We start from the raw sequence: 27,662 nt of genomic DNA on the forward strand, positions 1-27,662 counted from the left end.
CTGAATATCCTCCAGCGGCGCCATCGCCGACTCGTTGGCTATACACCTTCTCAACTGAGACACGTGGAAGGTATCATGAATTTAGATAAACTTCGCAGGTAGCTCCAACCGATATGCTACCCTGCCCACCCTCACGGTCACCCTGAATGGCCCAATGTATCAGGGCCCCAGCTTGCCCTTCCTCCTGAATCGAATCACTCCTTTCCAAGGAGATACCTTAAGGAGTACGAAGTCTCCCACCTGGACCTCAAGCTCGGATTATCGCCTATCCGCATAACCCTTCTGGCGACTCTGAGCCGTCAACAACCTCTGTCTAACCTACTGTATCTGCTCGGTCGTCTGGAGCACTATCTCAGTGTTGCCATCACGTTCTTCCCTACCTCTCCCCAGCAAATGGGATTCCAACATCTCCTCTCGTACAACAACTCGAAGGGAGGCATACCAATACTCGAATGGTGGTTGTTGTTATAGGAGAACTCAGCCAACGGAAAATACGTGTCCCAACTTCCTCTAAAGTCCAACACACATGCTCGGAGCATGTCCTCGAGCGTCTGAATCTTCCGCTCACTATGTCCGTCCGTCTGTGGGTGGTAAGCGATACTGCAATGCAGCCTCGTACCCAACTCCTCATGGAAATTCTTCCAGAACCTGGAAGTGAAACATACATCTCGATCTGACATAATCAAACTCGGTACTCCATGCTGCAATATCACCTCCCCTACATACAACTCTACCAGTCTCTCTGCAGAAGAGCTCTCACTGATAGCAAGGAAGTGAGCGCTCTTCGTTAGTCGGTCGACAATCACCCAAATCGCAATGACACCCCTCGTGGTCCTTGGCAGTTTGGTGATAAAATTCATGGAAATCTATTCCCACTTCCACTGGGGAACCTCAAGTGGCTGCGACTTGCCGTTCGGACGCTGGTGCTCATCCTTAACCCTGCGACAGGTCAAGCACCTCTCAACAAACCATGCAACATCCCTCTTCATACAGGGCCACCAGTAATCTTTCTTCAGATCCAAATACATCTTAGTGGCCCCAGGATGGATCGAGAACCTCGATCAGTACGCCTCCTCCATCAGAATTGTATGTTCCCCGCCAGCATACGACACCCAAATCTGACCTTGAAAGGTCATCAGCCCTCGGTTATCGGTAACGAACTCAGACACCTACCCGATCACCCGCTCCCTCTTGCGGTTCTCCGGTATCACGGCCTCTGCCTGGGCCTCCTAAATGGTGTCTAGCACCGGAGTCATCACTATCAACCACATACAAATGTCTCGAATCGGGGCACTCTCCGCCCTACGGCTCAGGGCATCAGCTACAACTTTAGCTTTGCCCGGGTGGTACAGGATCTCACAATCGTAATCCTTTACCACGTCCAACCATCTCCTCTGGCGCATATTCAGGTTGGACTGATCCATCAAATACTTCAAGCTCTTGTGGTCCGTGTATATGGTACACCGAACCCCATACAGATAGTGACTCCAGATCTTGAGGGTGAACACCACTGCCCCCAACCACATATCGTGGGTGGGATACCTCGTCTCATGAGGCTTCACCTGCCTCGATGTATACACTATCACATGCCCACTCTGCATCAGTACTGCACCCAACCCCGATATCGATGCGTCACAATACACCACAAAATCATCCATCCCTTCCGAGAGGGCTAACACCAGGGCCTTGCATAATCTCTGGCGAAGTGTCTCAAACGAGGTCTGATGCTCCGGACCCACGAAAAAGCAACACTCTTCTTGGTCAACCTAGTGAGAGGCATGACGATCTTGGAGAAATCCCTGATAAATCTCAAATAATAGCCGGCCAATTCTAGAAAACTCTTGATATCAGTGGGTGATCTCGACACCTCCCACCTCATAACCACCTAAATTTTGGCCGGGTCAACTAATATCCCATTCTGGTTAACGAGGTGTCCCAAGAATTGAACCTCTCGTAATTAAAAATCACACTTGGAGAATTTGGAGAAAAGCCTCTCCGACCTCAATACCCCGAGAATCTCTCTCAGATTCTCCTCATGTTGCTCTCTAGATCTCGAATATACCAGAATATCGTCGATAAACAAGATCACCGACCGATCCAGCATCGGCCTGCACACCCTGTTCATGAGATCCATGAACGTTGCTGGTGCATTGGTGAGCCCAAAAGGCATCACGACGAACTCGTAATGCCCATAACGAGTTCTGAATGCCGTCTTCTGGATATCTTCATCCTGCACTCTCATCTAATGATATCCCGAACTCAAGTCTATCTTGGAGAACCAAGATGCTCCCTGCAACTAATCGAACAGATCGTCGATCCTCGGTAATGGATAACGGTTCTTGACCGTCAACTTGTTCAACTCCTGGTAATCAATGCACATCCCGTGTGAACCATCCTTTTTCTTTACAAAAAGAATCGGCGCTCCCCATGGTGAACTACTCGGTCTAATAAACCCCTTCCCCAGCAGCTCCTGAAGCTGCGAGGATAACTTCTGCATCTCTGGCAGCGCAAGGTGATAAGGCGTTGCCCCTGGAACCAAATTGATGCGGAACTCTACCTGCCTCTCGGGAGGCACACCCAGCAACTCCTCGGGAAAAACATCCGGGAACTCGCGTACGATCGGTACATCATCAATCGAACTAGGCCTCCTGACGGCCACTCGTGTGTCCATCACATAGGCTACAAACCCGCTGCATCCCTGCTATAAACTCTGTCTCACTCTAGCAGCTGAACAAAATGTTGACCCACATCGGGTACCCTCGCCATACACCATAAGTACTCCGCCACTAGGGTCTCGTATCGTCACCAACTGTCGCTCGCAGTCTATAACAGCCCCAAATCGGCTCAACCAATCCATGCCAACTATGACACACACGTCCCCCGTCGCGATCGGGACCAGATCTATCGGGAACTCAACACCGAAGATCTCGAGTACACATCCTTGAATCACATCCGTAGCATACACCGCTCGCTCGTCAGCTATAGAAACCCGTAGAGGTCGACTCAATGTCTCTCGTCGGATACTGATGTGTTGACTAAACGCTAAAGAAACAAATGACCGACTCGCAACCGAGTCAAATAACAAGAAAGTAGGTACAGAATTCACAAGAAAAGTACCTATGCATATAATAATAAAATAAGCATCATATCATAACTCAGCATAAATAAATGAAAGAATACGTACCAGCCACGACATCGGGAGCTGCGCGGACCTCCTCCGCTGTCAACTGGAAGGCTCTCCCGCGAGCCTTTGGTGCCTCGACCATCACCGACCGAACCTCAATAGGTCGCACGGCGGCAGGGGCAGATCCATGCAGTGCTCCCTGTGTTGTCCCCCGTAATTGCGGACACTCAGCCTTCCGATGGCCCGTCTGGTTGCAATGAAAGCAAACCATGAACCTGTGGGGAAATCCTTGGCTATATGCCCCTCCTTGCCACATTTGTAGCAAGCACCCGATCGAAAAACCCCGTCATGTCCCTTGCCGCGCTTCCCGCAAGTGCGGCCCTTCTGGCCTCCAGATCTCGAATCGGCGGGCTTTGCCCGCTTGGCTACCGGCTGAGACTATGCCGACCATCGATCCATCCCCTGAGATTTGGCCTCCTCCCTGGCCTGAGTCTCCAACTCAATCTCCCTCTTCCGAGCATTTTCCTGGAGCTCAGTAAATGTCCGGTAAGTCGAGTTCGATACGAACTCCTGAATATCCCTCCTCAGAATGCTCAAATACCGGCTCATGTGTGCCTGCTCGGTAGACACCTGCTCAGGGCAGAACATCGCCCTCTCATGAAACTTCCTGGTGATCACAGTAACAGAATCAGTGCCCTGCTTGAGGGACAAGAACTCCTGAGCCAGTCGCTCCCGCTCCACCAGGGGAACATACTCGTCTCTGAACATGGTGATGAACCTCTCTCATGTCACCTCTGAAATCTCTGCAAGAGTGAAGCTCGCCGTCATGAATTTCCACCAGTCGTTCGCTCCCAAGCGAAGCTGGTTCAGTGTGAACCGTACCCTCAGATGCTCCGGACATGAACACGTGTAGAAGCATCCCTCGATATCATAAATCCATCTCATCGCAGCGATCGGATCCCTTCATCCCGTCAAACTCTGGTGGCTTCGTGTTGCTGAACTCCTGAAACAACAACGAGTCACCTCCCTGTGGCCTAGAAGCAGCCACAGCTGTAGTAGCTACAGCAGCCACAACCTCAGTAACCGCTGCATACCGCTCATCAAAGGTCCCAATCAATGTGGTCTTGATAGACCCAAACATCTCCGGAATCTCGACTCGAATCGCCACTGCCACCTCATCGTGGATCATCTGACGAAGCTCCTCGTCACTCACGCCGCTCGTCTCAGGTCTGTGGCGTGTCCCAACCATGATGTCTCTGAAATACAACATAAAATATCCGAGACTCGCTCGATCATACTCGCACTTGATAACTCAACCCTACTTGTTCCTTAGTACCCTAAGGATTCTTACCTGGACTATGCATTGATCCGGTGTCTTCAGTATTACGGGCCCTATACTACCATCCACACCACATCAGTATTCACCCTAAGTCCCCCTCCTTGGATCCCAGATCACAAGTACTCTACATCTCGCTAGCATAGGCTACCCTTCGGTAGACCTCTCATAAGCTCCTCACTGCTACCTACTCACTCTCAAGCATCTCATAGCAGCAGAAATCTTCCTATGCTAAGGCATCACAAATCAGGCCACTCTAGTCCTAATATGAATACCTATCCTACTTTAGCATAAAACAGCATAACATATCTCATCACACGTAATGTAAGGGTATTCTGGGAAATCATTGTTCGGGCGCTGGCTGATCGTACACACTGCTTCCTTCTGCTTTACTCAAATTCTTTTACTTCTTTAGAAAAATTATTTATTTTATGAAAAACTTTCTCAAATCCTCAGTTTGAGTTCAAATACACCCGAAGATGCACCCGAATCCCTCAAACCAAGGCTCTGATACCAACTTGTAACAACGTAAATTTTCAAAACAATTTTTCATTTTTAAATCATACTTTTAATCAGCAAAATAATCCCAAAACATAATGTATCCAATGTTATCATAACAAAACAATTCCCAAAATCTCAACATAATCTCCATGAGTGTGTACGGATCATGTCGGCGCCTTCCTGCGATCCTCGATAATACCTGAAATACATAACACAACAACGGTAAGCATAAATGCTTAGTAAGTTCCCTAAAATACCACATACAACACATATGCCTTTCCAGGCCATCACTCTGTGGAACCTTCCGGTCCAAGTGTCTCAGGGGACTTCTGTCCCAAATCCCGGTAGACCTTTCGGTCCTACCCGTATCGACCTTCCGGTCCGTATCCTCCTGACCTTCCGGTCCTTATTATACATAACATACATAACACATACATATCACATAATAACATATAACACATACATCTCATAGCATATATGACCTTCCGGTCACACATAGGTACCCTTCCATGTATAGTATAGTGAGAAGACTCACCTCAATGAAGTCGGATAAACTCTCGTGCTCAACGTCCCAACCTAGCCTCCACCTATCATTCAAATCACATTCCCGATCAATACTCTCTCATAGTCTGATCCCTAAAGATTGGGTAGAAGACCATTCTACCCTTCCCTGAATTCTCTTGAATCAGTCTTGACCAAAACCCTAAGGTCAACGGAAGTCAACGGTCAAACTTTGACCCGACTCGTCGAGTGCACATGGGCGACTCGGCGAGTCCATGCGGGTCCTCTGAATCCTTCTAGCCTCTCATGCCACGTCGACTCATCCCTCCACTCGACGGGTTCCTCCTATCACAAATCGCGGAGCAACCCCGACTCGACTCGTCGAGTCCACTTATGAACTCGGTGAGTTGCTTCAATGATCATACTCAAATGACCTTCTGAGGTCAGATCTTCTTCTCTCATCTATAGATCTGACCTTCCCAAGCATGATAATCACGCAAAGGTTCGAACTTTAGGCCCATGCATCACACTATCACCTCTATATGCCAAAATAACCCTTAATATGCTAACATAAGCCCCAAACTCATAAAGGACTGCATAAAGCTGGAGAATAGGGACTCTATGGACCTATCAAGGTCCAGATCTGATGATATTGACACAAGATGACATCTCATACACTAGATCTCTTACCAAAAAAGAAGAGAAAAAAAAGCCCTAGATTCTATACCTAATGAAAATGGACATAAATCCTTACCTCCCACAGCAGCTCTGCACCAAATGATGGAAGATTTGAGTCCCACAAGACTTCCTAGCTCGAAATCCTCCCTTCCCTTTGCTAAAACACACCAAATAATGATGAATTAGCCCTCCCCTTGCACTACAAACGTTCTCTCTGCTCTCTAGGGTTTCTCAGGGGAGTAATAGTCGCAAATGAAGGCCATAAAGGCCTTTAAATAGGGCACAGACCCAGAGATTTAGGGTTTCCGCCGCCAATGTAGACTCGTCGAGTCCAATCACTAATCCAGTCATCAAATTGCGATCCTACTCGACGAGTCTAGGTGCCAACTCGTCGAGTCCTTCTCTTTAACTAAAAAATAATGAACAATATAGAATACCTGGGAACCCGAATGTTACAACGTTGCTGTGAGTATACACTCACCCCCAAAAAATAGTTTGTATATTAGCTTTAAACTTCAATGCTCTACAATTTCAAGAATGTGTCTATGTTTCCGTCCCACGACCCAATTTTGTTGTAGGATGTGAGGTCAAGTGGTTTCTAATAGGATTCCTTCTTTTACATAAAAGTACCTTATAGAGCCTGATATGAATTCACCACCATTATATGCTCTTATCCTTTGGGTTTGTTTTTCAAACTGAGTTTGCACCATTTTGTGAAAATCAACCAGATAATTACCTGATTTATTTTTGTGTTTAAGAAGAAAGACCCAGACAGCCCTACCATCTACAATGGTAAGGAAATAGGATTATATGAAGCACCAAAAGTTGAAGGAATACGATACTTTCCCCAAACATCAACATAAAATTACTCAAATAACTATTTGTTTTTATTAAACTAAGATAAAAAGGAAGCCTAGTATGCTTAGACTTTACACAAGAATCACAAACTTTGTCTTTTAATTTCCTAGAAAAAATCTCTAAAAAATCGACCTGGCTTAGCTTTGATTTGGAAGAATGGCCCAACCTCTTATGCCATATTTCATTATCAGTCGTTATCATCAAAACACTCCTTTGTGCAGCCAATAATCCCATGCATTCAGTAGAGACCAAGTTTTCATTCACCTACACCAATTAATCTCCTCGAGCATAAATCCTGCATGTAGCATAAATTCGGAACAAATGTTATAGCACATTGTAAATCTCTAGTAAGTCGATTAATTGATAGTAAGTTTCAATTAAAACTAGGAATATGCAAGTCTCTTTTTATTTTGATTCCATTCTGTAAAGTGAAATTTCCTTTTCCCTCAACAGAAACTAGATCATCATTGGGTATCGTGACAGATGGTTCCAATGGATTACTTGTTTCTTGTTTATATGTTATGTTCTTAGTGGCACTAGAGTCAACGACCCATGCATCATTAATTTTGACCTTACCAACCTTATTTACTGTTGGAGTGATGTTATCGCTTGGTCCATCCTTTGCAAAGTGTTTAATTAACTTATGTTACTGTTCACCAGATAGTCCTAGAATAGGACTAGTTGCTGATTCAACAAAGGTTGCCTTTGTTTTGGTCTTATCTTGTTTCTTCTTGTTTGGCCACCACTCGGGATACCTGATTCTTTTGAAAAACACATCTTTGTTATGACCATTCTTGCCAAAATGACTAAAGTGCTCCATTTCTTCTCCATTTATGCATTTAGACTCCTTTGGTGTAGATTTATTTCTTCGCCTATTAGAATCTGTAGAATGTTCGCTTGGTCCAGGGGTATAGGCAGTTCCTAGCGTGGGAGTGGGTTTCATGGCAAGAATCTATGTTTTGATGGTTGAGTATTCATTATTGAGGCCCAAAAGAATTTCGTACAATATTTCTCTCTCTTTAAATTCATTGAGCCTTTTCCCAATAACACGGGTGTAGTTTGAGCAAGTGCAACAATGGAGAGGTGGTATGGTCTAGATCTCATACCATAGTCCTCAAAACTTGGTGTAATACACCGAGAGTGATTATTCGTCTTGTCAAGTGATTGTGAGCAACTACTTCACTTTATATGCTCTTGGATCACTTTCTTTTTCGAATCTCTCCTCAAGGTCCTCCCAGATATCCTTTGCTTTGCCTGCATACTTGATGCTTGCTCTAATATCCTTTTCCATGGCTTTTTTCTACCATCCTTTGGTCATTGTGTCAATACACATCCAAAGCGTGTAGGCGGTCAAGTCTTCTTCTAGTTTTTTGATCACCTTATTTATGAATCCAACCTTATTCTTGGCGAAAAGAAAGTTTTTCATCTCTTGGGCCCAGTCGTTGTAGTTTCAGTTAGTCATTCCTTCATTCACCTGCATCTTCCTGGGATACTCTGATGCATGAATGTAATAAGGAGAGTTGGAGTCAATGGATCCTACATCTGATCCATCATATCCCTTCGACATTTTTGGTTTCTCATTGGCCATCTCTGGCAAGGTCTATCGCAGGATTTGTGAGTCTTGATCTAATACCATAAAAATTCTAATGGATCGAAAGCTTGAATGTTTATTCACACATCAAAGATATAAATACAATACTTTTCTTGGTCATCAAGAAAAAGAGGATGGAAACTAAAATAGATAGATACAAAATTCAAACTAAGATAACCTAGGAAACCGATAAGGACTCTTCAATTCCTTTACGGTGATCAAAAATCAAACTTCATATAATCTATCTAATAATACATTTCAAACAAGAAATCAAGATATAATCAAATAACCTAAAAGATTTTTATACAAGGTGGGTGTAGAAAGAGAAAATGAGGTAATAGGAATGAAATGTCGACGAGAAGGAAATGAAAGAAGATGTAGGCCCAAATGATGACCATTATACAAGATAATAAAATTAAGATCTATAAATAATAAGGGTAAAAAAAGGTAATTGTACATGAATATGAAGTTATAGTCCTAACGAGTTAGCTTAACAGACGATAAGCATGACAAGTAAAGATTTTGGGGACTATCCTAGTTAAAAATGAAAAACTTGATTGGATCCAGAAATTAAGTGTAACCATATGGATCGTTTATATAATTTATTCGATAGAATATACAACATTCGATCTTAACTAGAGACACTAACGGTCCTTATTGTTTTAAATTTTTCCCTCAAACGGTCTTTATAAAGCTTTTCTTGCGGGAATGTTCCCTAATTAACTATGGTTTTTTAATGCTATCGATCATTATGATTAACTTTGTTAAAGATTGGGTTAAGTTTTTTTTTCGAAAAGTCTAATATCTCTTTTATTTGATAATGACCATTTGTGAACCTTCCTCTTTGTGATTTCAATTAAATTACGAAACGACACCCACTATAACACCCATTTTTTAGTACGAATCAAATTAGGGTTTCAACGAGTCAAAAGGTTGGATTTTAGAGAAAAAAGATCCTCAGTACATGAGACATAGAGGCTCACGTCGTGAGATGGGTTAAATGAAGATTTTACTCGGTACCGAGCTTACGACATTAGTAATAAGAGCTCACAACGTGAGGAGCAATTTAGCCCAGCCCATGATCTTTTAGGGGTTCTGAGCTCACGACGTGAGCAATAAGAGCTCACGACATGAGGAGAAATTTAGCCCAACCCATGATCTTTTAGGGGTTCTTATCAGCCCCAAACCCTCTTTCACCTCAGAAAACCCTAATGCTCATCCCTTTTTAATCTTTGGTGGTTTTGGAGCTTTTCTTGGTTTGGAAGAAGAAGAAGATGGTCTTGTGTTGTGGCTTGCAAGGAATCATCATACACATCACCTTACATTGTTTCTGTACCATTATAATTGATAAAGCTCCTACCTTTATGGTTATATAAGGCTAGATCTAAGTTATGTCCCACCTTTTCTTCTTGATTAAGCATGTTGAATGAATGCAAACCATAAAGTTGGCAACTTGATGGGTTAAGAAAGCCTAAGTAGAGTCTTGGAGTTTAGATCTAGAAAATGGTTGAGTTTTTGAGCATTGCATGAAAGTTGGATGTCATTTCTTCAACTTCAGACCTTAATGAGATCTAGACATGTATTGGACATATATGTATTAAAAGCATCGACGTTTTAGTTTATTAAGAGGTTATAAGACCTTATGGAAAGTTAGAGTTCAAGGGTTAATGGATTAAGGACTTAAAAGTTGGATTTTGGGCCTCATACTATTCTGATGACGTGAGACGCAAGGTCTCACGATGCAAGGAGCGTTCGATCCCATTTTCTGATGGCTAGGTTGAGTCGTGATGGGTTAGGATCTGATCGGGTGAGCTCTCATGATGTTTCCAAGGACTGGTCACGACGTGTGATGTTATTTTGAGCCTTTGGTCCTTGTTGGGCCTTAGTTTTATGTATTTGGGCCTTATTGTGCTTGGGCTTTTGGTGTTATTGGTTTGGGCCTCGGATTTTGGGCCAAGTGAGGAAAGGGGTAAAATGGACTTTTATCCTGAGTGTTGGAAAATCAGACTAGGATTCCAACTATGGGTTGTGGACCAATTATTAATTGGGTGTTATTTGATGATGTTAGTGCAGGGATTTCTAGATCAGCAGTCAGAGCTTTTATTTGAGACATTCAGCAACTTGAGGTGAGTTTCCTCACCGTGTTTGGCAGATCAAAGGCACCAATGTCGGCCATAGTTTATTATTATTAGGATGCTAGTTGTCTACATGACTCTTGCATGTATGATATTGGACATATATACCAAGCGGGGCTGATGAATATATTTATGTTACTTATCTCTGTGATTCTTGCATGTGTTTATGTGTTCATATGAATGTACTGGGCGGGTCCTGATGCCAGGTGGGGCCTAATGAATGTGATGAGGCGGGGCCCATCTTATATTGCTGACATATATGTTCCGAGCGAACCCCGATGCTGAGCGGGGCCCATTACATGTTTGATATGTATGGTATGTCGTATTTTAGGTAACTAACTAAGCTTTTTGCTTATGGTTTATTGGTTATGGTTTCAGGTATTTTTATGGTACAAAAGGGAAGTGCCCGACTTGACTACACTGCATCCACTTACGCTTCCACAAATTTATGATTTTGGGATGGTACTCTGATAATTGTTTTTACCTTGCAACACTTTTGAATGATTGGAGATGTTAAATGGTGTTTATGGTTGACTTAACAATGTATTTTTTAACTTACAATTTTTTGGAAGTTACAAGTTGGCACCAGACCCTTAGTTTGAGGGATTCGGGCAAACTCTCAAGTGTGACTAAACTCAAACTAAGGAATTGATAATCTTTTGAAAGAAAACAAAATTTATATAAATATTTTAATGAAGAAAAGGGTGTGATGTGTGCAATCAGCCGAGCTTAAGTAATTGATTCGCATAATACCCATAAATGTTTGTTATGATTATATGCTATGAGAATTGGATGCTAGATTATTCCTAAGGATCTGCTCAACATTTCATGCTAAGAGAGATGCCTTTATATTCCTGATTGTTTGAGCTTTTAGAAATGAATGTTAGTATGGATTTTATATGACTGGATGGATTGGCCTGATATGTGATGGCTTGTAGCCTAAGAGGAATTGGATGTTTTATTAGATTTAAAATCTTTCTTGGTAGGAAGTGAGATTGAGATGTCCTCTGTTTGGCTGTGACTTGGAGTGTTACTACATGAATGTTGCTTGCTTTGTGACTTGTGAGCCTATGATGATGTGATTTAACTATTAAGTGAATATGTCAAGTCGCATGTTGCATAGGCTAAATAATCTCAGAGTGACGAATTTGACTCTACTACGCAACTCTCGTTTAAGTCTAACTGTTGTAGGGATGAGTATTTTACTCGAAGGATTATCTATGCTTTGTTTCATGTGATTGTATTCATGAAGTAGTTAACTAAAATTATTGGGATTTCTTCAGTAGCTGATGGCAGGGTGAGGTCAGGAACCTATGAGAGCCTAGGGAGTGTTTTTAGCGGGTTCGGATGTGCTGCTTAGGGAGTACTTGGTCTACCAATTTGAGAAGGTGACTTACAAGATTCAGTATGATTCTTGAGGAAAGTATGGATATGTGTGGAAGGTAGTATTAGGCTCAACTGTTGAAAGCGCAGGATCCATACTCGACTCGAGGAGACTCACGGAGAATCTAGGAAGTCAGTGGGATAAGGATTATTTGTGCCTGTTTTGATCACGTGTATGATTTCTTTTCAGAATTATGATGAGCACGCGAGGAGGAGGTTTAGGCTCAGGTATATGTGTTGATCCAATCGATGAGCGGATGCAAGAGTTCATCTCGTCGGAGATCACCCGTAGTATTTTGGAGCAAACTCCTGTGATGTTTAGTACCATCAAGGAAGGAATCATGGAACTCTTGGACGATCGTCTAGGGGATTTTCAGGCCGATTTTGCAGCAGGGCAGTTAGAGGGGGCCATCGGGGGCTCAAGGCTTGTGGAGCCCTAGACTCCTTCAGGGAGGGAGGAGTCTAGGGCTCAAGGCTTGTGGAGCCCTAGACTCCTTCAGGGATCCTATTGCTAGCTAGTGTTATGAGGGGTTGAGGGTGGATTATGCATCATGCCTTCCTGGGGATCGAGTCGATGATTGGATTACTACTGAGGTTCCGTGATCTTTACGCAAGGAGTTACCCGACATCATTGGTCATGTCATTGGTAGACTGGTCGCCAGATTCGAGGATCGGATATCGTCCGTTCAGGCAGTTGATGGGATAGTTGAGGTGACTCGGGAGCAGGAGCTTGGTTTGGAGAGGCAACTGGGAAAGAGGAACTGGAATGATGATTTGACTCTGCTAGCAACATCTAAGCAATATAATGTTACCATGTCTAGTGCTAGAGTCCAGAGGGGCCACAACATGTATGTGAAGGGTAAAGGAACGCATGAGCGTGTGAACGACAAATCCAAATGCAGCAGGTGCAGACAGAAATGCCACACTTGCCAAGAATGCACCCTGGAAGTAGAATTGTGTAATCGTTGTCATCATCCTGGTCATATCAGTGCAAATTGCCTACGTTTAGTGGTTAGGGTGGCTCAGGTTCCATTGCGAGTGCTTCTGCAGGGAAGGGGAGAAAAACCTTGAGACACTACGGTATGCATCATATTCTTCTCTTTCACGCTTAAATCATTATGCTAATAATTTCATATTGGTGTATGTAAAATGGTATGCCCTGATTATCTAAGAATGGAAGAACCTATATGAGTAATATATTTATGTTATCTATGTTATCTGGAATGTTGTCATGTTTCATTTCGCATATCGTAGAATGTGTTTAGAAGAGGTGTGAGTATTCCACATGGGAGACCAGCAGCCAATCAGATCTTTAGTGGTATCAGTTAGAATTCAAGGAATTTGCAATGTTGGCATACCAGGTTTGAATGCAAGATGTGTTAGGGTGTTCATAGTTTCAAGGTAGTTAGGGATTGGATTAGTCATGTGTGCCAGTGTAAGACCCATTTAAACGATCGGTGGATGCGGAATAAATAATATCTTGAGATTTAACGAACATAAATATATAAATATGAAGAACATATGATGAGAAATTCCATAGATTAGAAAAGAAAGATAAAATATTACAATATAAGAACATGGGAGGGGGAGAAGACTCTCCCTTGGTGGGAGAGATCCCACCACTTTCTCTCTCTAGAAAAGCTACATTGGAGTGCACTCTTACAAATAAAATGACCAGCTCTCTCTTTATATAGAAGAGAGAAAACACCTACAATACAATTAAGGGAAATAAATAACCTAACTATCACTCCTTATTTGTAGAGCATTTCCATGCTCCAATAATCTCTCCCTAAATGCTCACAAATGATGAGGGATACAATAAGTGATAAAAGGCTAAAATACAGTAATCCGACTAGCAAGTGTGGTAATAAAATGAAACATAATGAGAACCAAATGCTGAAATGTCTCTGAAGCTCTGAAGTGTATCTGAAAAACATCTTCTAATTCTCGAATCATAATACACCCAAAATTCTTCAAAGAATAACCTACTTAAAATGTGAAGCATCCATGAATGAAGTCCGAATAATAAATAATGTGAATCCAAAGACATGGTCTAGCAATAGCAAAAATTTGTTCAAAAGATCCAAAATAAGTGCCCCGTCACTTCGCCAAAATAATCTTCAACTTCAAAATTTCACAAATCCAAACTCGAGAAATCATAAGACCTGAACCGGATGCAAACACAAAATCATCCTATGGTAGAGTCCGAATAATAAATAATCTGGAACCGGGAAACATTTAGTAATGCCAAAAATTTGATCCGTGAAGACCAAAAATCAGTGTCACATCGCATCACTAAATAAATCATCGTCTTCACAAGTCTTAAAAAATCCAAACTCAAACAATCCTAACACCATATCCGGATGATATCATAATATTCTTTATCTATTTTTGATAACCAAAGACCAGATATCAAAAATAAATATATCATCAGGATGGAGAGTGTCGGATACCAAGAGCTAAGAAAACTCTCCCTAGATGTATGAAGGGTCTCGATAAGTACTATGTGTTCATATGTACCTGGTGGATTCAGTCACTGAAAGCTGCTCGAACAAATACCATAGAAACAATAATAACTCTGTGTGAAAAAATAAATATCTGTTGTGCTAAAAGAATATTGATATACCCAAACTGCGGTGTCGGAACTCTTGAAGTGGTCTTCAATAGAAAATAAAGTCTGCATGTTCAAGATACATGGTTCGTCAACCGGAGATCAAGAGCGACAAGTCATAAAAATCCCATAAAGCGAAGAATGCAAAACAACTTTGTTGATCGGGCGCCGTTGCGGTGCAAAAAATTGCAAAGAATAATATGAAGTCCAACTGCGGTATGGAGTAATCTTCATGGAAAGAATAAAATGCTTCTAATATAATTGGCATGAAGTAAATCAATGTGACTACCATAGGTTGGGTTGTGGCAAAAAATTGGTATTAAAAAAAATAATTGGTTTTAATAAAAAATGGTTAACTAAAAAAATTGGTGTTAAAAAAATTAATTGGCTAAATAAAAATAAGGCTGAAAAAAAAAGGAAAAAAAATTGTGTAAAAAATTGAATTAAAAAAATTAAATTAAATGGTGTAAAAATATAAGGCTTAAAAAATAAGAGGGAAGGGCCGATGAGAGGGGAAAGAAGGAATAAGGAGGGTGGAGGAGAAAAAAAAAAGAGGATGGAAGGAGGAAGAAGGAAGAAGGAAAGGAAGAAGGAAGGAGGAGAGCTGAAAGAAAGAAGGTAAGAGGGTTGAAGAGGGAGGTGGAACCGAAGTTGAGAAGGTTGCAGTGAGAAGGGGATTCGGGTCAATCAGCAGTTGTGGATGAGAAGTGTAGGTAGTCTCTAAGGAGTGGCTGGTAGTAGAGTTTGGATACGGGTCCGACGACTGCTAGTGCTGCGACGGGGCAGAAGCAACTGTGGTCCGTGATTGCGGATGGCAGCTGCGGTGCGAAGACTAGAAGGAATGCGGTTCGAGAGGGAATGTGGTCTAGACTCTGGGCGAGGATTGTGGTTCAAGACTGCGATCCGAGAAGAAAAAGGAAGGGGCTACGGTCTGAAGTTGTGGTAGAAGAGAGCCTGCAGTCCAAACTTCGGCCTGAAGGTAAAAGAAGAGAGGTTGCAGGTTAGCAGACTTCGGTCTGAGAGGGGTACCACAACTGAGTGGGGTTCCGGTAGCTGAGAAGGGCTCCGGTAGGAGTTTTTAGATGTGGTTCTGGGGGCTGTGAAGGGCTGGGCTGATGACGAAAAATGCTATTTTTCATGAAAAAATGATACCGAAAAGGCCATTTATTCATATTTTAATGAGGGGAATCTTTTCTTAAGCATTTTGGGTCAAAAAGAGGTATTAGGAAGGCAAAAAGTGGAGTGTGCAGGTGGTTTTAAGGGGACAAAAGGTGATGGGATGGGTCAAAGTCACATGGTTTTTACTTGGGAGGGCAAATAAAAGTTGAAGACTCTTTCCAAATGGAGTAAAGAGGACAAGTGACTTTATGAAAACACATAATCACGTCTAAACTCCTCTAAATGAAGATTCACAACAACAATTTAAAGATAAGAGCCATGAACATCAAACCTTTTTTTTATGATGAACATATGAAGTTGTTGGGCATGAATCTTCAAGGAAAAACGTTTTTCTCCACTTTTTCAATAAAATCCCATAATTTGTGTCTTGTTTCCAAGAATAAAAAACTCCTAGAGCAAATTCTTCAACAATTTTTAAGACCACAAAAATATCTTCTTCTCTCTTTTTCTTCTTCATTTCTTCAGCAACATAATAAGAACATGATGAACACGATTTTCAGCAGAAAATTTGAACAAGCATCAGCAGCCATTTTTTATTTTTCTAAGCATGAATCAACACATAAAAATTGAAAAACTCATAATAAAATTTCTGGTTTGAACCTGAAAATTCTTGCAAAAATCCAAAAAAAAAATTTCAAGATAAACACCGAACGGGGGTCGTTCCGTTGAACTAGTCGCTTGAACCTTCAAGGTACAACTCTGATACAAATTGTAAAACCCATTTTGACGATCAGTGGATGCGGAATAAATAATATCTTGAGATTTAAGAGACATAAATATATAAATATGAAGAATATATGATGAGAAATTCCATAGATTAGAAAAGAGAGATAAAATATTACAATACAAGAACATGGGTGGGAGAGATCCCACCACTTTCTCTCTTTAGAAAAGCTACATTGGAGTGCACTCTTACAAATAAAATGACCAACTCTCTCTTTATATAGGAGAGAGAAAACACCTACAATACAATAAAGGGAAATAAATAACCTAACTATCACTCATTATTTGTAGAGCATTTCCATGCTCCAACTATAAGATCGGTAGTTCTCAGGTTCACACATTCGAAGCGAGGTCAGGTCCAGGTTGCTTGGGGATTGCTCTAGGTGCAAGTAAGTGATTGAATAGGTTGGGTACTTGTTCGATATTGAGATGTTATTCCTCATCAACCGATTAGTCTCCATGGACTTATATTGGATTAAGCGGAAAGTGCTTAAGGATTTGGAGATACATTAAGGTATTGGTAATGATCACCTGGTCTTGGAATTTATAAGCGATAGGGTTGGCTAGTCAGGAAAGACTAGTTGTTGTACAGCTCAAGATGTTGATTACAACCATCAATAAGGATTGAGCAGTGGTAACACATTACTCATAAGTAATGAGAAAGTATTGTTTGCATGGGTTATTTTAGTCATTGGGATTGCCAATAAAAAATGAATGGTATCTTTCGATGAACTTTGAATACCTTGATCCTTCATCAAGTGAGTTGTTAAATTGATGGCTCATCCGTTCTGATTAAGGGTTATAGTTTTGCACCATGAGCTGAAATGACTTGAAGATTGGAGTTGTATCATGCGAAGTGCTTGGGATTATTGAACTTACTGAGATTTTAGGAAATATTCATCTAGATTTGGATCGTGCATGTGATCATTGAGATGGGCTATTAATGGAACGCTAGTTCTTGTAAGCTCATGTTGTTGATAGTCAAATTGTAAGGATGTGGGATGGGTTGGAAACCCATCAATTTTTGTGGATTGGAAGAGTGCAGTCGAATCTAAGTGGGGGAGAACCCTGTGGATTTTCCAGGGCATTATCAGGTGCGAAAAAGGAAAAGTTCCCCATCCAAGTCGAGAGGGAAGCCAATTCAAGTGGCAGTCTAGATAGAGGTTGGTCAAGGGTGAGGGTTGTGTTGGAGCCTCTATGTTTGTTTTTTCTCATTAAGTTTGGGCATAGTCAGGTGTGATTCAACTCATGATAATTATGGTTGGTATGGTTGATGAATGTACTGGGCGGGGCCCCATGCTAGGCGAGGCCTGATGAATGTACCAAGCGGGGCCCGATGTATGTATGTATACATGATACGTATGGCATGAGGATCGTTGGATCCGAGGTGAGGTTAAGCCTGTATAGCACTCAACAATGTGAGACCCATGGGTGAGGCCCGTATGATTATGATAATGTAGGTGAGACCCGGTGGAATAGGTTGGAGTGTGATTTTGGATCACGTTAGAGTGGGCTGACTCTATCGTTAGTGGTCATATTAGGTATAAGACTGCTAATCTCAACGGTCGATTAAGGAGTATATATCTCCATTCAGTGGGAAGTCACCATAGATGCAAGAGATCTTTGACAAATAGGAATTGCTGATTTTTGGTTATTAGGATGTGAGTTTTTAGACTGGTTTGGTACTTCAGGGTGAAACTTGCATTGGGAGTTACCCTTGATCTCAATTGAATGATTCAAGAGTGATGAATAGTTGGCTATGTTATCCTTGGTTAGACGAGAAGGGTTGTTAGATCCATTAAGGCAAGCAAGCTTGGACAACTCTTCCCAAATACACCTTCTTTCAGGAGTCACGTGGTGCGACTGTGTGAGCCTATCAACCTTATCAACCGGTTGGAAATCTGGTATATCAGTTAATTGGTAGGTAATATGAGACTAAGAGAAGTCTCGGTTGCATCAGAAATGTAATTGTAGGTAAATAGGATGAACCAGAGGTAGTACTAGTGTTTGGGACTCGTGTTAGGAGTGGCATCATTGTTAAATGTGTATGTTAACTCATGCTACATAGGTTAAATAATCTCAGAGTAACTGATTTGACTCTACCTCGCAGCTCTCGTCTAAGTCTAACCGTTGTAGGAATGAGTCTTTTATTATCTAAACCTTTTGCCAAGTGAAAAGCTTTCAGCAACAATAAATGGTTAGGGATTATGTCTCCCAGTGGAAACAGCAAGGTAATAAAGGGTTAGAAGGGTAATGATCGGTTTAGATTATGAAGTGGATTTGAATTCATAGTAATTCAGAGTGGGCTGTCTGTCGGGGAGTCATACAGAGTTTTAGGATTTTGGATTTCGAGTAGACTACTAATGGTTATTCTCCGATGGTTAGCACTAGTAGGGGATTTTTTTTGTTGGGAGCCCTGCTAAGGCTAGGTTCGGTTATAGATTTGGAAGGTTATCGTATGTATGAGTCGACTTCTCAGTTTATATTGGGGTTGTGGGAGTATCACCTTGGGTGTTTGGCATTTCTGGAAGGTAGTAAGGAGTATCTTTGAGGATGAAATCTAATTTAAGTGGTGGAGAGTTGTAACACCTGTTTTCAATGACGAATCGAATTAGGGTTTCAAGGTGTCAAAAGGTTTGATTTTAGAGAAAAAGGATCCTCACGTTGTGAGACATAGAGGCTCACGACGTGAGATGGGTTGCATGAAGATTTTTCCTAGGAATGAGCTCAAGACATGAGCAATAAGAGCTCACAACGTGAGGAGCGATGCATCCCAAGCCTATGATCTTTTAGGGTTTCTTATCAACCCCAAACCCTCTTTCACCTCAAAAAACCCTAGTGCCCATCATTTCTTGATCTTTAGTGGTTTTGGAGCTTTTATTGGTTTGGAAGAAGGAGGAAAGAAGAAGAAGAAGGTTGTCTTGTGCTGTGTCTTGCAAGGAATCATCATCAACATCACCTTACATTGTTTCTGGACCATTGTAAGTGATAAACCTCCTACCTTATGGTTATATAAGGCTAGATCTAAGCTTTTGTCCCACCTTTTCTTCTTGATTGAACATGTTGAATGAATAAAAACCATAAAGTTGGCAACTTTATGGGTTAAGAGGGACTTAGGAGAGTCTTGAAGTCCAGATCTAGAAAATGGTTGAGTTTTGGAGCATTGCATGAAAGCTGGATGTATTTTCTTCAACTTTGGACCTAAATGAGATCTAGACATGTATTGGACATATATGTCTTAAAAGCATTGGCTTTCTAGTATATTAAGAGGTTATAAGACCTTCTAGAAAGTTAGAGTTCAAGGCATAATCGATTAAGGACTTCAAATTCGGATTTTTAGCCTCAGACTGTTCTCATGACATGAGACACAAGGAGGGGTTGATCCCATTTTGGTTGATCCCATTTTTTATGAGCTTATTGGTGCTCACGACATGGGGAAAGGCTACCCACATCGTGAAGTCAACTCATGTGTCATTCCTTGACTGAGTTGGCTAGGTTGAGTCGTGATGGGTTGCGATCAGATCGGGTGAGCTCTCACAACATGAACAAGGAATGGTCATGATGTGAGATGCGACTTTGGGCTTTTGGGCCTTGTTAGGCCCGAGTTTTATGTATTTGGGCCTTCTTTTGCGTGGGCCCATTTGGAGCATTGGTTGTCTTTTAGGAATTTAGGCCTTCTTATATTAGGCCCATGATGGGCTTTAGGCTCAATTACGAAGTTGGGTCAATTTGGGCCTTTGGTGCTATTGGTTTGGGCCTCGCATTTTGGGCCGAGTGAGGAAAGGGGTAAAATGGACTTTTACCATGAGTGTTGGACAATCAAACTAGGATTAGAGCTATGGTTGTGGACCAATTATTAATTAGGTGTTATTTGATGATATTAGCATGAGGATTTCCGGATCACCAGTCCAAGCTTTTATCTGAGACATTCAGCAGCTTGAGGTGAATTTCCTTATCGTGCTTGGCGGGTCGAAGACACCAATGCCGGCCCATAGTTTATTATAATTAGGATGCTAGTTGTCTACTTGACTCTTGCATGTATTTATATTTGATATGTATATTGGGCAGGGCCCGATGTCAGGCAGGTTCTGATGAATATATTTTATGTTACTTATCTCTGTGATTCTTACATGTGTTTTATGTGTTCTTATGCATATATCGGGCGGGGCTCGATGCTAAGCAAGACTTGATGAATGTGATGAGGCGGTGCCCATCTCATATTACTAACTGATCTTTTCCGAGCGGGGTTCGATGTCGGGTGGGGCCCATTATATATTTGATATGTATGGTATGTGGTCTTTTGAGAAGACCACTAAGCTTTTTGCTTACAGTTTATTGTTTATGGTTTTAGGTATTTCCGGTACAAAAGGGAAGGGCCTAGTGTGACTGCACTGGATCCACCCATGTTTTCGCGGCTTTATGATTTTAGGATTGTACTCTAATAACTATTTTTACCTTGTTACACTTTTGAATGATTGGAGATGTTAAATGGTGTTTATGGTTGAATTAAAAATGAAATTTTACCTTACAATTTTTGGGACGTTACACCCGTCCACCTCAATCGTCATTGACCACCACAGTTCCACCATCCCCACAGCCGTCCGCCATCGTCCACCTAAACCATCATAATCTAACAAAGTCAACCATATTTGCTACAAATAACCTTGATGGAAAAACGAATTGAATTGAAAAAATTTTCTTTTGCAGAATTGTACTAAACCACAATTATTCATTAAGTATGTATAAACAAGTAATAAAGTAAGTCTCTACCACTAAGAATTTTGTAATTGAGGAACAAAATTAAATTAACTATCAATAATTAGGTTCAACTAAAGGAACTAAGCAGGTTCATGCACATGTTCAATCCAAGAACATGTACACTACAGGTTGAAGCACTAAGCAAGTTTGATCAAAAGAACTAATTTAATCACATCTTTAAGCTCTAAGTTAGTTCAATCCAAGGTATACATAAATCAATACATAAAGCAATTCAGAATCAAGCAATTGAAGAGAAAACAAAATTCATTTAGTTAAATGAGGAACCACTAACAATCAAGCAATCCAGAAAGCATAAACAAAATCCAACCATTACAAAATCAAGAAACCATGTCTAATAATCCAAGTCCTACTTTTTTACATACACCCAAAGATCATCAACCTAGTCTTTGATGAACTCTTAAGAGATCAAAAGGGAACCAAATCTCTTCTTTTAGAGAAACTGAATGTACACCAAGTAATTTGTGCCTTCTTTCTTGAGAATCTTCACCACCCACTAAACATCCATGTGGTATGCATCAACAAGGTTGGTCATCAAAAAAATCAGTCATTAGGATCTAAAGAGGTTCGACCAAAGTTGATCGATAGAAATGAATTCTATTTGGGGGACCAAACCATCTTTATTAAGAAGGGTTTGATACTGAATAATGAGTTATGTGTTGGAAATCAACAAAATTATGTTTTTCAAGTATAAGGATTATTTGAAACCTTCATTCTTGCTCAAAATCTCTACACTCTTTCAAGTATCATTCCTATTGATTTTTGGTAGAATTCCTATGGGGGTGTCACTTTTAACAACCAATGGATACGATGACTTCAAGGAGTCCCGTTGAGGTCAAATAATCATATCGTCAGTGTTGTTTTAATGGCGTTAGCGAGGGTTTTAAAAATGGATATTAGGGCCCGATGAAGAGAGACCATGGATAAGTATTTGGGAAGATGGGTATTTTAGACATTTCATGTATTCAAGTTACTACTTAACGGTACTGACCAAATGAAGTTAGTTATAAAAACTAATGACATTACAAAATCCATAGTTTTGGATAATTCTTGCAAATAAATAAATAAATCATAAAGACTGTTTGAGGGTAATTTTTAAAAGACAAAACTGAAAAAATGATCCATGTGGTATGCAAAATTTTGGGGTCTTAGTCCAAACCACGAGTTTTTTGGATCCATGGTCCTTTTGGAGTGGTTTCTATGTGGTTTTGGTCCTTAGACGTAACTCCCGTTAAGTTGGATCTGTTAAGCCCCCTCACGTGCCTCACACGTGAGGGCAATTTCGTCATTTCATATATTAGGGACCATTTTTGCATAAACCCTTTTTTAGATTAATTCCTTTTAAATACCCCCCCACTTCCTGTGATCTTCTTCCCCAATGTCTCTTTTCTTCTACCCTTCTTCTTCTTGAGCTCTGCTACAACAAAAATGGTGTTATGATTTTTTGTGGAAAAGTTGATGTGGTGAAAACGTCTTGGACCCCTCTAAATGAGGAAGGAGATTTTTTGCATGCCCTATGAATGATTTCGTTTGTGGGTTTATTGGGTGGCTTGATCCCCCAATGTGTGCTAGGGCTAAAGCCATCATACCTAGTCTGCTAAGAAATTTGAATTTAGTGCAGGAATGGTGCAATGAGTTGGTTAGAAGTATGAACATGCTACAGGATCAATGAAATGGACTGATATGCAGGAACAACATGTTGGTGGCAAATGTCAAAGCATTGAAGGATGACAATTTGAAGCTGAAAATGTACATGTTTGGAAGTTGGTTTTTCTTTGTGATTGTATTCTTCTGTATTTGGTTTGTGTAGGGGTATACTATGAAGGGTGTTTTGGTCATTTTGTTGTAATTTTATGTGATCATGTTTGTAGTGACTTATGATGATAATGATATATGTATAATTTTATGATGCAAGTGTAATGAATGTTTTACCAAAATGGTATGAATGTATCAGAATTAACATATGAATAGAAATGGTATGAATGTATTACCAAAATGTATATATATTAGAACCAATTGTACATAACCAAAATGCACATTTCATTAAGACTTGTAATATAACAACCAAAGTTTCTAAACATAACAACCAAAGATTCTAAACATTACCAAAAGGGACACATTACCATACCTAAGATAACAACCAAGTTTTCATAACAACCAACCAAAAGTTTTCTACAAAATATTGTAAACATAACAACCAATTTTTCATAACCAACCAAAATCACCGAAAACCCCATGCATGCATGACACATTACTTCTTGGACTAATTCCCACCTTGCCCTTTACAGGTCCTAGAGTTGTGTCCCTTGTTCTTGCATTTGCTACAAGTAACACTGATATGTTTCCTTGATAGCTTCTGCACTCCATCATTTGTTGGTTTTTGGGAACCTCCTTCTTGTGTAGCATTCACTCCATCACCTTGACTTGCCTTCTGCTTTTTGCTTAACCTTTTACTCTCACTTTGTCTTCACTTTTTCTTAGGCCTTCCCACCTGAGTGCGATGTGGAGGAGGGATTAGCTTTGTGGGACATTTACTTTTGGGCCACATAGATCTAGCCTTAATTGGCTCCACCTTAAAAGAATAAGCATTTTTCCATGTCTCTAGAAAATACACCTTGTGAACCCATTTCTAAATGTCAAGCTCAGCCTCTGGGTCTTTACTCATCTCATTCAGAGTTGCAATTGCATGTCTGCATGGAATTTCAATTAATTCCCATTTTCTGCAAGTGAATGTTTTGTTCCTAACATCAACCACATGTTGATCCTACAAAGCTCCTGTGACTTGATACTTGTCTCCCCTATTCCACCTAGCAATGTATTGTGAAGCAACTGTTTTTTTCTTGCACCTAGGATGTCTGTTGATGTGGGTGTTAGTGGACCTTTAGCCTTTTTCATTTCCTTCATGAAATTGCATATCCTCTTCATTAGATACTCCCTTATGTATTCTAAACATCCAATGACAGGTTTATCCCTTCCTTTCTCTATCTTCCCATTAAACACTTCACACATGTTTGATATCAACACATCAGAAACTGCTCTTCCTGTGTGTACATTACCATTAAAAAACATTTAATACAATTCACATACAAGTAAAACAGTTCACTAAGTGAAAGACATAAGGACCAAATTGGAATATACAGATTTACCTGAAAAATGAATTTGGTCCATACAGATTTACTTGAAAAATGACTCCTTGCCCAATGTTTAGGAGGAATTTGCTTCAACCATTCACATGTCTCCTTATCATACTGACTAAACTCCTTCATCAAATGTTCAAACTCAGGAATGGTGGTAGCTGATGCACACCTCCATAAGTGGTCTTTGTACTCTGTTTGCCTCCATCTTTTCCTCATATTATTATGAATATGTCTGATACAATATCTATGCTCATCATTGGGAAACAATTGCTCAACTGCAGTATGTAATCCCTGCAACAATCAATTGTCAATCATTAGAATTAATTTAAAACCACACTTTAAATGACCAAATGCATAAAAACCACTTCCAGCTTTACCTTTTGCCTGTCACTTATGAAAGTAAAATTTGAGTTTCTTCCAAGGTCCAAGTCATCCCCAAGGTTATCTAAAAACCATTTCCAGCTTTCTATGTTTTCAGACTCAACAATCCCATATGCTAATGGGTAAATTCCATTATTGGAATCAAGACCAACTGCTGAAAGGACCTGCCCAGGGAATGGTCCTTTCATGAAGGCACCATCAAAACCTAATAAGTCCCTAAGGCATGCCTTGAACCCTTTTTTTAGTGGACCCAAACACACATAAATTCTTCTAAACTGCCTGGTTGGGGAATCAGGGTTAAGCTCAGAACATACATCTATTTTCACTGTGGTGTCTGGGTTGGTGGCTTGAAGTTCGAGAACATAGTCCCTCAACAGTTCATACTGCTTTGTGTAGTCCCCAGTTATATGATTTCTTGCCTTATCCTTTGCCCTGAACACCTTTTCCATAGTAACACCCACTTGGTAGGTCTTTTGAAAGTGATCTTGTATGGCTCTCAAAGGTATGTCTGTATTCGCCTCAACTTGATCAAATATTTTTTTGCCGATTAAAGAAGCAGTACAAGCCCTGGGTTTCCTTGTTTGCAAACATGTGTGAGTTTGGTTTAAGGTCCTTATAAACCAGACGGATTCAGGATTTGACCTAGATGCATGAATGTACCAACCATATGTTACTTTTGTGTCTTTAATTCTTTACTTTTTCTTTTTGAAGTGGTAGCTTGACTACCCACTTGGCCTTTATTAGTGACAGGTACAACTCCTCTACACTGTTCCCTAAGCCTTACATTGTCATTTTTTTAAAGAAAAGATTCCTTCTTGATTCTAGTGCATGCAGATCAATTGCCTCCTTTAATTCTTTTTTACTATTAAATTTATATCCAACTGAAAATGATTGTTTATGTACTGCCCCAAGACTGCACCTTTTTTCTTTTCTCAGATTCTTGATAAGAGCTCTTCTCTCTCTGTCTTGGTTAGATCCTTCATCCAAAGATTCAAATTCCTCATTGTTGATCACTTCCATATCTTCAGGTTCATGCCCATGAACAACATTTATACAAGAACCTTCCACATCACTTTCAACATTGAGAGTGAAGTCTCCCATGTCCACATCCACATCCTGTATATTGTTGTCAACATCCATTATGTCATCCACATGATCTTCATCTTCTATTTGTCTCTCATCTTCTTCATACCCTGGATCACTATTTTCAGATTCATCATACTCTTCAAAATTTGGATCACTTTCTTGAGATTCATCATCCTCTTCATACTCTTGATTACCCTCTTCAGATTCTCCATCCCCTTCATACTCTGCATTATCATCATAACTCCCAATCAAATTTTCCATAAGGTTATCAAATAACTCATTCAATTATTCATCAACACTATTAACAGGGGGTGTTGTAGCATCCTTCATCAACAGTTGATGCCTGTTGAACAACAGTTGCAGCCTCCCTAACACCATCCATCTCATCAATAAGAACACAAGTTGCTGCCTCCTGAACATCAGTTGAACCATCCTGATCATCATTCTTTTCCTTTGAAATGTGAACACCCTTATCAATATAATCTAAATTAAGCCTCTTGCTACAAGAACTTTCACCAATATTGGAATTCCCTACCCTACCCCTTCTATACTCTGGTGAGAAACTATCATTCTTACTCCCAAAAAGAATCAGAGACATGAACTCACCAATAGGCTCACCATTACCCTGGTTCACATTTTTCAGTGGAGAATCTGCATGACCCTCAACATCATCCACTTGATCATCATTTTCTGGTAATTCCTCAATGACAACTTTACCCTTTGCATTTGGTGACATGAAGTAAGTCAGTAAATTTGTCTTTCCATGCTCTGTGTACACCTCAATCAGCTTCTTATGTGCAATGCATTTAGAAAGGTTGATCACATCCTGATCATTCCCTAAAGCTCTAAGACCAAATTGAAAGTCACCATTAGGTATCCTAAAATGGTAGTATATAACTGGGGATTCATCAGTGAATTCAGAATTATGTGGGTCTGGGTAACCTAGGTCAAGCATTATGGCATCAAGTTCATGCACAGAAAATTCATCAATGTCCACATAATCAACATAACGCACTTCACCTCCAATGTACTTTATATCAGGTAACTTAGTAAATTTCCCACCATGATGAAACTTAATACTAAACCATGTGGGTGCACCAGCTAAAAATCAAAATTGTACATATTAACAAAGTCAAAATTTTGCATTTTTTTGTTCTAAATCAATAAGAAAATGCAAAGTATAAAAGTTAAAGAAACAGAGCAACTTACCATATACGGTTAATACATCAACAACTTCGTGTTTTGGTCTGATATGCCACATTACGAACACCATTTCGTATTAAACGTATGCCCTTGTATGTGTAGTGTCGATTATCTTGTTTGGATAAACGAGGGTTTTTTGCAGGTTCAATGGAGCAGAAGCAAGAAGGAGGGAGTTGGGGAGTTGATGAGTGTTGGGGAAAGTAAATGAAGGGTAAATATCAATTAATCCAAAAAACGGTCTATGCAAAAATGGTCCCTAAGATAGGAAATGACGAAATTACCCTCACGTGTGAGGCACGTGAGGGGGCTTAACAGATCCAACTTAACGGGAGTTAAGTTCAGGGACCAAAACCATATAGAAACCACTCCAAAAGGACCATGGATCCAAAAAATTCGTTGTTTGGACTAAAACCCCAAAATTTTGCATACCACAAGGACCATTTTTGTAATTTTGTCTTT

The 27,662-nt window shown here is 40.5% G+C and overlaps 1 protein-coding gene across 1 annotated transcript; it reads right to left on the reverse strand.

The window, feature by feature from the left end:
• Positions 1 to 24,102: 24,102 nt before the first annotated feature.
• Positions 24,103 to 26,261, reverse strand: LOC111889772 (uncharacterized). Its single transcript, XM_052767854.1, has 4 exons — positions 25,699 to 26,261; positions 24,911 to 25,556; positions 24,575 to 24,824; positions 24,103 to 24,437 (listed from the first exon to the last, which is right to left on the reverse strand). Exons 1-4 carry the CDS (start codon positions 26,259 to 26,261, stop codon positions 24,103 to 24,105), a joined length of 1,794 nt encoding a protein of 597 aa, XP_052623814.1.
• Between the last annotated feature and the right edge of the window lie 1,401 nt (positions 26,262 to 27,662).

The sequence above is a fragment of the Lactuca sativa genome, chromosome 9, assembly GCF_002870075.4.
Source record: "Lactuca sativa cultivar Salinas chromosome 9, Lsat_Salinas_v11, whole genome shotgun sequence".
Classification (NCBI taxonomy): Eukaryota; Viridiplantae; Streptophyta; class Magnoliopsida; order Asterales; family Asteraceae; genus Lactuca; species Lactuca sativa.